Source organism: Neurospora tetraspora (assembly GCF_033439725.1).
Source record: "Neurospora tetraspora strain CBS 560.94 chromosome Unknown B0H65scaffold_1, whole genome shotgun sequence".
NCBI classification, from domain to species: domain Eukaryota; kingdom Fungi; phylum Ascomycota; class Sordariomycetes; order Sordariales; family Sordariaceae; genus Neurospora; species Neurospora tetraspora.
This window is the reverse complement of record NW_026944383.1, coordinates 1,311,699-1,325,304: the sequence shown is the minus strand read 5'-3', so window position 1 is coordinate 1,325,304 and position 13,606 is coordinate 1,311,699. Positions and strand designations below refer to the sequence as shown.

Here is a 13,606-nt window from a genome sequence, read left to right as displayed (position 1 = left end):
TCCCAACCCCAATCCACACATAATTTCAATAATGACACAAGATCTACGGCGTTCTTATCCAGATATTCACGTGACGACGACGCTCTGACGTCAGTGTCCAGAAATATCACGACGCCGAGAGGACGGTATCACCAGCCCGATGATCAAGAGACTCATGATCAAAAGATCAAGAAGGAGAAGGCATACCTGGAGTGGGAAGCGGAACAAGAGGCGAATCTTAGGTACACAGCGTGCGATATCCAAGCTTGTAAAGAAGAAGCTGACCAATAACTGAACTGTACAGATGGGATCGAGCCTCTTCTCACACAGCGACAGCACAGCAGAGTGTATATGCAGAGAGTGCTGCAGACACAGACGTAACGGTAAAAAATGGAGATGGTTTTTCAAAAGCTGTCCCCAGCATACTGTTGTACGATGGGCACCCATCTAGGATTAAGCGCAGCGGCGATTCCGGACCTCGTACCCGACCCCCAGCCATTCCAAGTCAGACCGTTGCCTATGTTGAAGGAGTCGACAGAAATCGGTTGCGGGGAGGACCTCTTTCAGGAAACACCTACGGATCTCACAATGGGCCAAGGTATGACCTGGCTATCTCAACTCTTATACCACTGCTTGCTAACAAGAACTTGAGATCCAGAAACCACGGTAAAGCGACATCAGGCGGCTCTAGCTATATGTCTCGGCACTTGCAGGAGAAATTCTTGCGATAAGCACAGTCGTTGATATGGAAGACAAGCGTCTATGGGACAATTGGGATGACTTCACGGAAAGCGAGGAAGCAGCTATGCATGATTATATTTGTAATGACAATAATGGGAGGGTACTATAGCCATCAACGCAGAAAGTCCAGGATATCCTCACTTCACCCATCGAGTGGGCTTGGATCGGCTGGGGGAATATTCCGCTGAAAGCATTGGTGGTAGTATTACGGAAGACGGATTTTGATCAGGAGAGAACATTCGGGAATTTAGGAGGACATCGGACAGGGTGGGTTTGGTATTTGTCTTACGCGGCAGTCGGTAGGGACATTATGGAAACTGTTGCCGGATGTTTCTATGGGCTGGTTTGTGCTATTAGCTGAGAATGGGCGATAATCTGATCGTTTCTAGGATTGTGACTTAATGAACTGCAGTTGAAGGACGTAGAATGACTGTATTTGGAGTGTCAAGTGCTCCGCGCTCATCGGACGGCCTTGGTGAAGTGGTGTTCGGTGCGGGCCTGGGATATGCGTCGAACTGGCCGAGGGAAGACATGGTTCCGTGGAACTTGATAGGGCTGGCGGGAAGGGCATTGAAAGTAGTCGGCTCTATGGGATACTATCAGTACCTTAGCTGGAGGTGGGGAAAGGAGCCGAGGAGGAATGATGTTGAGGGTTGTGATGGCGTGAATGGCCCAAAGAAAGGAAGATCTTCAGCACCCGGAGAGCAAGGAGCGTTGGGTCTAGCTCGAAACGTCGGGGCAAGATGAACACGAAGGAATTGATCCGTATCATTGACGAAGAAATAAAGTCGGGAACACTGGTAACCCGACACTCGTGCTTGTTTGTCAACTGCTGCTTTGCCGCATTTTGGTTCGAAGGGAGAACGGTTGGTTGGCCCGGGGGAGGAGCTTCTGGAATAAGATAGGGCGTTAACTAGCTTGTCGCACATCTTGGTTGGCCCTAGTTAGTGGGGTAACTCCAACGCTGCATTTGGGCGACATTCCGTCATCGCGGCCTCGGCATGCCGTTCTTTGAGGAACCAACACATAACGCGGCGATGAATGACGAGATAACAGGCGCCAAGTCATAATTAAGACGATGAGAACATCAAGTGCAGCGCCATTGGAGCCGCGCGGCTGTTCTTGGACGGCCAAATCAACTCGAAGACACCAACAGCCAAATCCTTTGTGTTTTCGTTCAGCATTTCACCGGCCTGAGAAGTACACACGATGGGAGATATAATTGATCGAAAATAATAAAGTTATTCAGTAGATAGAACTTGGCGGGTATCTCCCAGGATAAGTATAAAAACTCTCAACCATCGAGCCTTGACCATTTTGTGTCGATCAAGCACTTACATCCATCCACAACCACCCGAGAAGTTAATCCTTGTGCGCCACATCCCACGAACTTCCGTGGAAGCAACGCCAACATACCAGAAAGAAGTTCAACAAACGCACGACCTATAGGCTCCAAAGTCAACTTCAATGGCAGACCCAAGAAGCGGACGCGCCTACTCTAGTAGAGGCAAAGACAGGGCGAGGATCCCATGGTATGTTTATGCTGTGCCTGAAGGATTGCCGGGTCTTTGACTAACAACTCTCATCTTACACTTCAGTTACGAAAGAGGGTCATCGAGATCACGATCACATTCATATGATCGCGAAAGCCCAGACCGACGACGCAGTCCCAGCCCCAGACGAGGGGGCAGCAACAACCATGGGAGAACTTGGTCAGATTCACTTGACAGCTACGGAAGCAATGCTTTTCATCAGCAGACTCCGAACCGTGGTCATGCTAGGCCGGACAATACACTAGTCGAATATATTTCTGCGGGTGACCTTGAAGAACTGACTTCGCAGAGCGCGGATAAAGAAAGTTATCGCCGGACCGCAGTGAAATTTGATCAATCAGTCACAAAGCGTCACCGGGATTATGGAACGAATTCTGGGGAAAGCAGCTTTAAACAGTTTGCAAGGGATAAAGAAATTGAAGACGGCACAAGATTCGCTAATGAGAGGCGAGAAGAGCGTGAGGAAAGACGTAAAGAGATGTTGAAACAGGCAGAACAAGATCGCCGCCGTCAGCAGAAGCATGTGTACAAGGCAGGAGGATACAGGACCCATCAACGCATAGAGGACTAGGCAATCCTTCAATGTACCCATCAAGCGGACATGAAATTGCGTCGAGGAGTTGGATAGTCAAAGCACAGTTGGCACGATGACGAAGAGTGGGTTGTTGCGGTCATGGAGTATTGCATACGCGAGGGGAGGTTGGATGACGGTTTCTGTATTACGGCCATCTTGGAGCCGTTAAGGTGGTCGTGGAAACAAGTAATGAATATTTGTAAGCGCTGGTTCGCTGCTATCAACTGAAGATGGGAAATTAATGGAAAACCATTGGGGTTTGAAACTTCGTGAACGCAATACCCCAATTGTAGAATCGTTGGAATACCCCAATTGTAGAATCGTTGGAATACCCCAATTGTAGAATCGTTGGAATCAGAGGTCAACCGTGAATTTCAGGAAGGTTGGCTTCTAGAATCTTGCCATGTCGAAGGCAAGAATTGCATAGCAATATGACTTCCATCCGGCTTGTGCCTTTCGCCACTATGCCGAGCGTCACTGCAAGATGCGGAGGTTCAGTGGATAGTCAAACCTTTTGGACAGAACTCCTCGACCAAGGTCTACCCTTCTGTCTCTGACCATGATGATATCGACGAGTTCCATAGTGCTATGAGCCATAGCGGGAAATACGAAATGGTGAAGGTCATACGTGACTGGGAGGAATGGACACTCGTCCAAGATGTGAAGCCGCACGCAAACACTACGATGAATGCAACGCCTTCCGATAGAAGCGTGAACAGTCAGTTTCGAGATAATGGCCATCGAGTCATTGCCCTCCTCTTACAAAATATAACAATAGGTGTATATATGTCAGAGAATGGCTGGTTATGCCTGGACAGCACCGATAACTTAGAACTTCGGCGTATCTGTAGGCCGTTGACCGCAGAACAACGAAAGCCCATTTGAGTTTTTTTTGAATCCAACAGCCCGGTATCAATGGCGAGACGTTACGGATATTCAGGGTTCACGATACCCACTCGTAACCGTGACTGGGATGAGTACCGTTCCTCTCCCGATCCGTACAGAAACACCAGGACCGAGTCCCTGTATAGCCCCAGCCGGCCGACAGTGGGCTACCGCCAATCCCCGAGTGCCTTTTATTCTCCGCAGCCGAGACGTCCTGCTTATGGAACGTATGGCCGATCATCCTTCATCGAAAGTCCTACAGGATCGCGCGCCCCAAGGAGAATCGACGACTCGGATTACGACGCCGACTATTCCGACCAGTGGAGCGGCAGCGCCGCAAGGGGTCCTGCGCGATTCGGTGGTTATGGCTTCAACGCAAGACTGCGAGGCTCGAATCTGTACGGCCGTTCCAGGATCCAAACTGCTCCACAATCCTTCACGTACGACAACTCGGGGGCTCGCGGCTCAGAAAGCGGTTCCGATTACAGCGGCGACGTGAGATATGCCCGCCGCGGGCGCAGTCCGGTCCGTAGGGGGTATTCGCCTTCACCAACTCGAATGCAAAGGTCGTTCTGGAGTAGTCCGGATCGGGATCGAGGATGGAATCGGTCGGTTCGAGTGTTTAGGCCGCCGTCTCCTGTCCGCAGGAGTTGGAGACCATCGCCTCCCCCGCGCCAACAGAACAATCCAATCGGCCGTCGGTCGTTCAGAGATGATGACAGCTTCGGAGGCAGAAGCTCTAGAACCTGGAGAGGCTATAATCCGTCACCACCGCGGAGGAACAGGCTATGGTCGGTTTACCACTTACACGAGAGATTATCCGGTTCGATCGCCAGGGTCGACAGCTTCTCGCCGCTCTGCAGGTGGGTGGTCAGATTATTTTCAGCGGACAGGGTCAAGTCGGTACCGCGGGTACTGGTGAGGGCTTGATGTCGTGAATGCCGTTATCGCTCGCCGAGAGAAGTTGTGTGCTTGTGACATGTGATGCTTTGATGTGAAGGAATGTGTAGGAGACTATTAATTGGACCGGATTGGGGGAGTCGAGCGCTGTGGGAAGATCGTGTCGCGACGAAGGAAGATCATGTTATTGAGGAATGTTGGCCGTTTGCGATGAGCGTTGCACATTTGGGTTTTCAGTCGTTGGAACAAAGTTAGGAATAAAAGAGAATCGGTGTGTTGATGATAAATTGCTACTGAAAGATGCAAAACTAGAAAACTGTGATCGGGAACGAAGTGACGTTGGAAGTGGTTGCGATGAGGGGTATCACGTTTATAGTGGGGCGTGCCTTCGCGCATGCTTATCATGGAGATAAGATTCAGATAAGATGCAGATAAGATAAAGTTGTTGCCTTACGTCATAGCATGGCTTATCGGTTCTGTAGGCGCTTCTGAATGCCCTCACTTTTCCCCGAAAGTAAACAAACATATCTACGGTGAGTATCAGACTACCTACATATTAATCCCCGACATCCCGGGCAAGCTTTGAATGTGAGAGTTTCTGACTTTAACCAGAATCCAGCGATTCATAAACGAGTGACCGACTTGAGTTCGGGGGTCACAACAATCAAAATCCAATGATAAAGCAGCATGGGCGGCACCGGTGCTGGGAAGATAGACAGACACGTGTGTGCGGATGCTTTCTACATTGTGCTGGACATAGTAGGCCTAAATCAAATGCCTTGGGTCATCGAAGCGATGCGTGCAACTGTGTCTACGTGGCAGAAATTACCCCTTTATCATCATGGCTATTCATCATCGACGTGAAGGGATGTTGAATGGAAGACAACGACCAGTGTAAATTGGCCCTTGAAAAATTTGATTATGCGATGGGAATAGCTTCATCTCTTTCGCAGCGCATCGAAGGGTGCATACCAGACAGACCCCTTTCGCCCCGACCCAAAAGTGCGATGGGGGCTTCGTTCACAATTGGAAAAGAAGGAGAAAAATTCAGGGATCACATTGACACTGTCTTCAGCAAAAAGTAATGGCGACAAAAATGGCAAAAAGCTCAGGCGCCCAGGTAAGCTTGTGGAACGAACCACAATGCTCCAGCTGCACCCTACGAAAACTGTACCTTGGACACCGCGTGCCCAGCAATGTTTTCATCAACGGGAACCACTGCGCCATAAGACCACAGGGCCCGTTGTGGTATTGCGGTCTGGTACCCGACCTTATATTGGGCCTGCAGGCTGTGTCGGTGGTACCGGGCGGTATGCAGGTGCCTGTCAGGGTGCTTGTGGCAGCTGGCAGGGCATGTTAGGGGGCTGCGCTCCTTCCTCAACCACCCAAGTGCCAAGGGAAGGCGCGGAGAGCGCCAGAAGAGGGGGAGGGGCACTCAGGTTTGAAGTTCAGATGGAAGGATGAGGATGTCGGCGGGCTACACTGGAGGTGTTTGGGGCATCGTCGTCGCCGCCGCCAGTTTCCAAACTTGCACGTCCATTCATCTTCCCAGACGACTGTCACGATGCTGTCCGGAGCCCAATGGCGGTGTTTGGTCTTGCCTCGTCAGACACGCATGGGGAGGAAAACTCTTGGTGGTCATCGGAAGACTGGGGTTTTGTGGGCAGGAGATCGTGCCAGACGACCATTGAAGCTCATAATGGTCCTTGCAAATCGAAAGAAGCATAAACGTGTTGAAAGCTCCGGCTCTCAAAAAATCCTCACAACCAGAAGCAAGACAAAAGAGAAATGAAGCACTGCAACGAGCTTATCAAAGGACATTAAAGAATTTTCATTTTGTGATTGCAACACTTTGCAGCTTCGTTCCTGCCATACAACGCTTGTCCCTCCACACTTGGGGAAGGTACTCTGCTCAATGATTCTATTTAGGAAACCAGAGCCCATGTCTCTGTCTGCCCCTGGTCCTAGCTGCTCACAACCCTCCTCAGGGATTGGCACCGCCAACTCCTTCCCTTTCCCTTCACAACAGTCTGGATGGTAGCCTACAGTAATGATCGACATCACGGAAGTATCCGTTCCCCTCTAATGGTTGCAAAATCATCTTCAGTTGTGGTTCACTATTCCTCTCTCGTATCTCACATTGGATGATATCAACCCTGCTCCTCACCCAAGCCGGCATGAACACCTCTAGGCACCCACGTCGTCCCCCTCCTATCAGGTTGCACCGGGACATACGCTCCTCTCCGCAGCTTTCCTGGATCTCCCCGGCCACTTCCCAAAAACTTTCCAGGTTTCGAACTTCCTTCCACATCAACTGCCTTCCCCTTCCCCTTCCACCTTTTGCCGCTCCTTCCATCACCATCCACAGCATCATCGTTCCTTCCCCCATGATCCACTCCCCTGTTTGTATCAGCCCCCCTTTTCCCAATAGCCTCTATCCCGTCCCCCAACCGCCGCAGTGGCACTTCCTCTTCTCGTCCCCGCTCCCGCCCCCAAACTTCATCTTCCTGGGTCGGTTGGTGTCGAAACAAAGGAAAAACACCCATCGGCACAAAAATAGGCAGAGGAGGCCCCTTCCCCTTTTGCCCTCTTCCCCGTCCCCTCCGCTGTTCCAAGCCTCTCTCAAACTCGGACTCGGACTCGGACTCCGGTGGAATTGGCGGTACCCAATCCGCACCGGTTCTGAGTGTTTCTAAGAGTCTACCTGCTTTCTCTACGATTCCGTTTGCTAGGCCCAATATTGGTCTGACCAGAGTGGGAGGAAGACAGGGGCAACTGGCCTCCTCGTTATCGTTGGCGTAAGGGGAGAAGTTGTTTTCACTTCCTCCTCGTTGAGAGGAAGTGGGTTGGTTTAAAAAGTTGTTTGACACACCTGGGTCAGTAGTGGGATGCCATCTGTGGGGTGATGTCGCTGATGAGAATGGTGATGGTGGTGATGAGAGCTGTTGTGACGATGTGTACACCCCTGTCTCTGTTTCAAACTCGCTCGTTTCAGGGCTTGGGTCGTTGTTATCTTGGTCATTGTTGAGAAAGGTAGAATAGGCGACTGAGATTGGTGAATCTGGAACTTGTGTGTAGAAAGACTGTTTTGAAGAACCTGAGGAGGAGGAAGAGGAAACATCCCTCTGTCCGAAAGGTTGAGATTCCATAGTGGAGGAAGTTTGCTTTGGGGTAGTTTAGTTCGCAAAAGGGGGAGGCGTTTATTCTTATCGGGTTGGTATAATATCAAGGTCATCATGGGAGAAAACCCCTTGTTTGACTCATATGCCGGAAATGACCAGTCAAGACACTTCTCAAAAAAAGACCATTGAGTTCGAAATGATAACCTCCTACTTGTTTTAAAATCACTACTAAGAATCATTCTTGATTCCTTATGGCTCAGTTAGACAGTCTCGCAATGGGATGAATAATAGAAACAGTTTGAACACATGATGCATGACGGTGATGGGACCAACAGAAACGGATATCTCGAGATCTTCATAATAATGGCGGGCGATATTAAATACGCGCAGGCCAACTGTCATTCTCAGGTATGCTGTCACTTAACTCCCAGTGCTGAGTAAGGTATTCCGGACAAGACTGGAGCCATCGGATATCTCTTTCGAGTGAAACAACACGTCCAGGTACCAGAAATGACAAGTGTCTACCAAGAGAACATTAAAAGCTTAGTACACTTGGCGCACACCCAAAAACTCCCCATGCACGCCCTCAAGTACACCCCTTCAAGACACTTGGCCACGAAATGTCCGAACAGTTGATAAATGCACCTTTGGATAGATAACTCCAGCATATAAGCTTGGGTCTAGCTCTTTTACGAAGCTTTCAATTTCTTTTAGTGCACTGGTCTTGTGACCTGTGAGCGTTGCATTTAGTTCCCACACAGCCTCCATGCCACGCTCTATTTGCCCCCTATCTCCATGATCAACACTTCACTACATGTAACACCTTTACCACCTATGCAGGCTGTGTGTGAAAAGTAAATGCAACGGGTTTAGTGCACTGGTTTTTGACCTTGTGAGCATTGCATTTATGTTAGGGCACGGGGCCATGCATGCACCTGCCAAGCAGGCCAAGCCAGACTAGGCTTGGTATAAGCTAGACTCCGAAGGAGGTACCTAGTGGATAAAGTACTGGGAGAGTACATATATTTCGAGTCGGCTATAGGCCTAACCCAAACTTATGCTACTTTATTATTAATCTATATATACATTGCACTATAGACTCTATTACCCTTATAAAGTAGTACGCTATTGCGAATCAAATATGTAAATTATCGAAAAATCGAAGGTATCGACTAGGATTAATCAAAAAAAAAAAAATTTTTCCAATCGCTTAACGACAATACCTTTGACTAATCTATTCATCTAACGACGATAGTACTAATTGAACTTTCAACTATTAAACTTAAAATTAGGATCCTTAATTTTATCAAAGCTAATTGCTTTACTTACCGGAATAATTAAAAAGTATTTAAATTCAACTTTTGGTTAGCTTATATTAAATTTCAACGCATTTTAGTACCGATTTTTAAATTTATATTATTATGTTATATTAAAATTTCGGACCCCGAAATTGACTTACCCTACCAAAGATCCCTAAATCTCTACCTATACCTCGTATTAAAATTATATTTATATATATTAATCCCCGCTAAATAACCAATAGGTTTTTAAAAGCCCAATAACTACTTCGTTTCTACATTAAAAGTTACGTTTACGCCGCCCAAATTACGGACGAAGATATCGATTTCGCTCTTTTACTCAAATTAACTTTTAAATTCAAAGATTAATTCCCTATTGGAAAAAAGAAATACCCCCCGACGTGGGTAAGTAATAAGGCTTCCCTAACCGGATTTTTTACTTATTAAAAACGTTAGAAAAGAAACAAAATTCCTTAAAAGAATTAATTATAAACCCTACAAGAGCCTGAAATATAAGCTACCTTAGTATATTAACCTACTAAACCTATGAAAGATTAATATTAATAAGAATAATTATAATAATGACCTATTAACCCTCCTATATTCTACTATTTTAAGTTCTATACTAATTAAATCGGATATAAATATTCCCCTTCTCTCCTAAATTTCTAAATTTAAATTGAATTTTAATTCCTTCTTACCGAAACTCCCCAAATTCCCCAAATTCCCTAAATTCGCTGGATACTTAAACTTAAAACAAATTCGATTAAAACTCCTAACCTTTAAAACCTTATTTATTCCCTATTTACTGGCTAAAAGAATATTAAAATAATTATTAAATAGATTTAACGACTTCCAAAATAGTAGTATAAAAAATAATAAAACGAAATTATTAAATATATTATATACTTAATAATTAAGTATTAAAAATTTAAAATTTAATAATTCTAAGAAGTTAAATATGAAACCTAATTTTAAAAGGATTAACGCCGTTAAATGAAATTTAAGGCCGAGTATTAAATTAAATTCGAGGCCGATTGTTAAATTTAATTTAAATTAGATTTATAATAAGCCGAATATAATTGCTAAATTTGATTTAAAGAATAATATTAATAGGCTGAATTCGAAGATATTTGCTACTAAGCCGAACTTCGTCATTAAACCGAACTTAAAGAATTCTAAAATTAAAAAATCGATAAAGACGGAAATATTAGGATAATTAGAAATTTAATATAAGTAGAGATCGTCTCCCTCGTAGTAAAAACGGTCGCCGAAACGATAATTAGAATAAATATTAAAACCCCTCTACTAATATCCAATTCTAATTCTAATTATACTATTAAAGTAAGGAATATTAACTATTTCGACTTATTTTTATCGTCCGTCGACGGCATCGTTTTTAACGGGAAGGTTAATAAATATATAGACGTTTATACCTTTATCAATAAACTTAAATATTAAATTAGAAATTTTAACGACAATAGCGAAGTTTAGGTTCGTCGAATTTAAACCTAATATTTTATAAGCCCCGCCCTAATTTAGTATAGTTACGTACTATTTAAAACCGACTATTTATTACTCGAAATAAGCTTTATTAACGCTATTTATACAAAACTAAAAAATAAATTCAAACCCGACTATTCAATTACGTTAACCAAAATTAAAAGGGCTAAGTTTATACTTTAAGATATATATTAGGGTAAAAATATATTAACCTTCGTTTAAACTATTATTCGTAGAATTAAAGGTTATAATTTCGATTTCTTCGGCCAATTAATCGCCGTCTTCGAAGCTTTCAACCTTGAAATTTAAATAAATTTAATTAAATTAAATTTATCATTAACTATCGATATATTAATAAATAAACTTCGGGAAAGGGAGAGTATAATTTGAGGATTGGCTTTTTAGAGGTATTATAATAGGACTTTAGCTTCGACTTCCTAATAACTAAATTAAAATTAAAGACAATTTGGATACTAAAAAAATAAATTAAACTCCTATAATTAAAATCGAAATACGGAAAACTGAAATCGAAAATATTAGAATTAAAGTTATTAGAATTAAAAATACTAAACCCCGATTTAAAGTTAAGGCTCGTATAATCAAAATTAAATTTATTTATTAAATTAAATTTAGGGCTAATATAATAATCAACATTAAAACTAAAATAATTATTTAAATAATCGTCCTTAAACTAACTTTATCCCAGAAAAACGCCGCTTACTAATACTACTTACCGTACTAAAAGCTATAAGGTAATAAACGGTATACTATAGCAACTTTAAATTAAGTAAGCCCGATCTATCCTACTAATCCCCTTCGGTCAAAAATATAATTAATTACGAATTTTCTACCTATAATATTATTATTAAAAGTTATAAATATATTAATCCCTACCCAGATACTAAGTAGCCCGTTAATTCATTATATTTCACCTTAATACCGGACTATTGATAAAATAATTAAAATTAGCCTTAAAATAAATCCTTCATAGAATTTACGGCCCCAATTCAAACAGAACGTTATTAAACTTATTTAAAAACTTTCGAAAATTATAATAAATTAATATAACATATCTACTTAATATATTTAAAGCGTTAATAGCCTAATCGACATAAGAATATTAAAGATCCCATTATCGATACCTTTTATAATATAAAGATTTTAAATATTATAAACGATTTAAAAAATAAAAATCCGATAATACTAAACTAGCGGAAATCCTAAAATTAAATTTTAATAAACGACGAGTAGGTATTAACTTTACTGGCCTTACTTAAAAAGTAAAACCGGTATTTATTATTAATTCGTCGGTAAATAACCGTTCGTTTATCGGTATAAATTTCAATTTTCGTTTTTATTTATATATACGGCTATAAATTACTCTAAATCTGTAAAAACTATAAGAAGAAATAAATATATACAGAAATATAAATTATACTTCGACTCTTATTAACTATAAAGTTTCAGAACGATATTTTCACTACATCGAAATCCGGAAACGTACTATACTAGTAACGGTCCGAAGGATCGGTTAGGGGAAGTACGTAACGTCAAAATATATTATTCTACCTATCTTCCTACAAAGTAATTTATTAATTCGAGATTTAGTAATTTAAATTTAAGCGTTCGCAAGTTTTGTCCGCAAAGTAACCATAGTTAATAATTTTAAAGCTAATATACTATTAGGAATAGACTATTTAGTGCCCGAAAAATTCGATATATATTTAAATTAGGGATACGCCTCTATCGAATCCTATTATAGGATTAAAATTCTAATTAATATTAAAAACTATAGGTAGAAATTTTATTTAAAAAGTAATTTCGACTTATTATATTAATATTCCCTTTCGTTCGACGAATTAGATAACAATTAATTATAATAAGAATTCCAAAGAGTAGGACCCATTATTTATACCGATTTATTAACGAAAGTTAACGACCTTTATATAAATAATAGACGGTACTTATTAGTACATTATAATTAGGAACAATATAAATAGCCCTATATAGATTTATAAAGGCGCTAAAATCGGGTATTTATCCTCAATCAACCAAAATACTTATATTTACTAATTCGAAGAAAATAAAGTAATAGAGGCTACATAATTGGCGGCGAATGGCAATTTATTTAAAATCCTTATATTCGAACCTTAAAATAATACTATCAAATATTTAACGGGTATTAAAATTTATAATAGAAGACTACAAATTACAACCAAAATTAATATAATTTTCAATAAATATTAGAACGTTTTTTAAAGTAAAGGATTCGTAAATTTGTCGGAAGACGAATAAATAAGGATCGAAATAAAATTAAATTAGTATAAAAATATTTCTAAATATTATAAAATATTCCTATTAAAGTCCAATGACCGTAAGGTATTCCGCTACATACTTTAAAAAATGCGCGAATTAAGCAAAATTACTAGAAATAAATACTTAGTACCTTTTTCGTTTCTAATCTTCGTAATCTAGTAATAAACAAAGAATAATAAGAAAGGAAAGATAGTAATCGATATTAAAAATTTAAATAGGAACGTTTTACTAACTTTATACCCAATAAAGTCCTAAAAAGAAATTTTTACTTACGTTTAAAATACAACTTTTATTACCGTCCTTAATACTATGGCTTTCTATTATTAATAATAAATCCACCTTTAAAACCGCTAGGCCTTTACTATTTCTATTTTAGAAAGCTAATATACTTATAACGTTATCGTTATAGGCTTTAAAATTTTAAACACTTACATTTAACGGTAAATAAATATCCTTCTTAAAAATATAATTGGTATTAGTTATTGCGACGATATTATAATAGTATTAAAAATTTTAGTAGAATACGAGTATTACTTAGAATAGGTATTATAACGATTCTATTAACGCAATATTTCTATTAGCCCATTAAAATCGTTTTACGCTTTCCCATTAATAATTATATTAGGCCGTATAATCGATTCCTTTAGCTTAACTACTTTAAAAGAGAAGTTAGAAGCTATCGCCAAATTTAAATTTCCTAAAACTTTAAGAGACTTAAAAATCTTTATCGGATAA

The 13,606-nt window shown here is 41.3% G+C and overlaps 2 protein-coding genes across 2 annotated transcripts; both read left to right on the top strand.

The window, feature by feature from the left end:
- Positions 1-3,762: 3,762 nt before the first annotated feature.
- On the top strand, positions 3,763-4,951 carry B0H65DRAFT_535323 (uncharacterized protein; the record flags this gene model as incomplete). Its single annotated transcript, XM_062829026.1, has 2 exons — positions 3,763-4,227; positions 4,518-4,951. 2 exons carry the CDS (start codon positions 3,763-3,765, stop codon positions 4,668-4,670), a joined length of 618 nt encoding a protein of 205 aa, XP_062685827.1. The 3' UTR covers positions 4,671-4,951.
- Positions 4,952-13,435: 8,484 nt separating this feature from the next.
- On the top strand, positions 13,436-13,606 carry B0H65DRAFT_417934 (uncharacterized protein; the record flags this gene model as incomplete). Its single annotated transcript, XM_062824116.1, has 1 exon — positions 13,436-13,606. A coding segment is annotated over one exon (171 nt), but the record flags the coding sequence as incomplete, so codon positions are not given.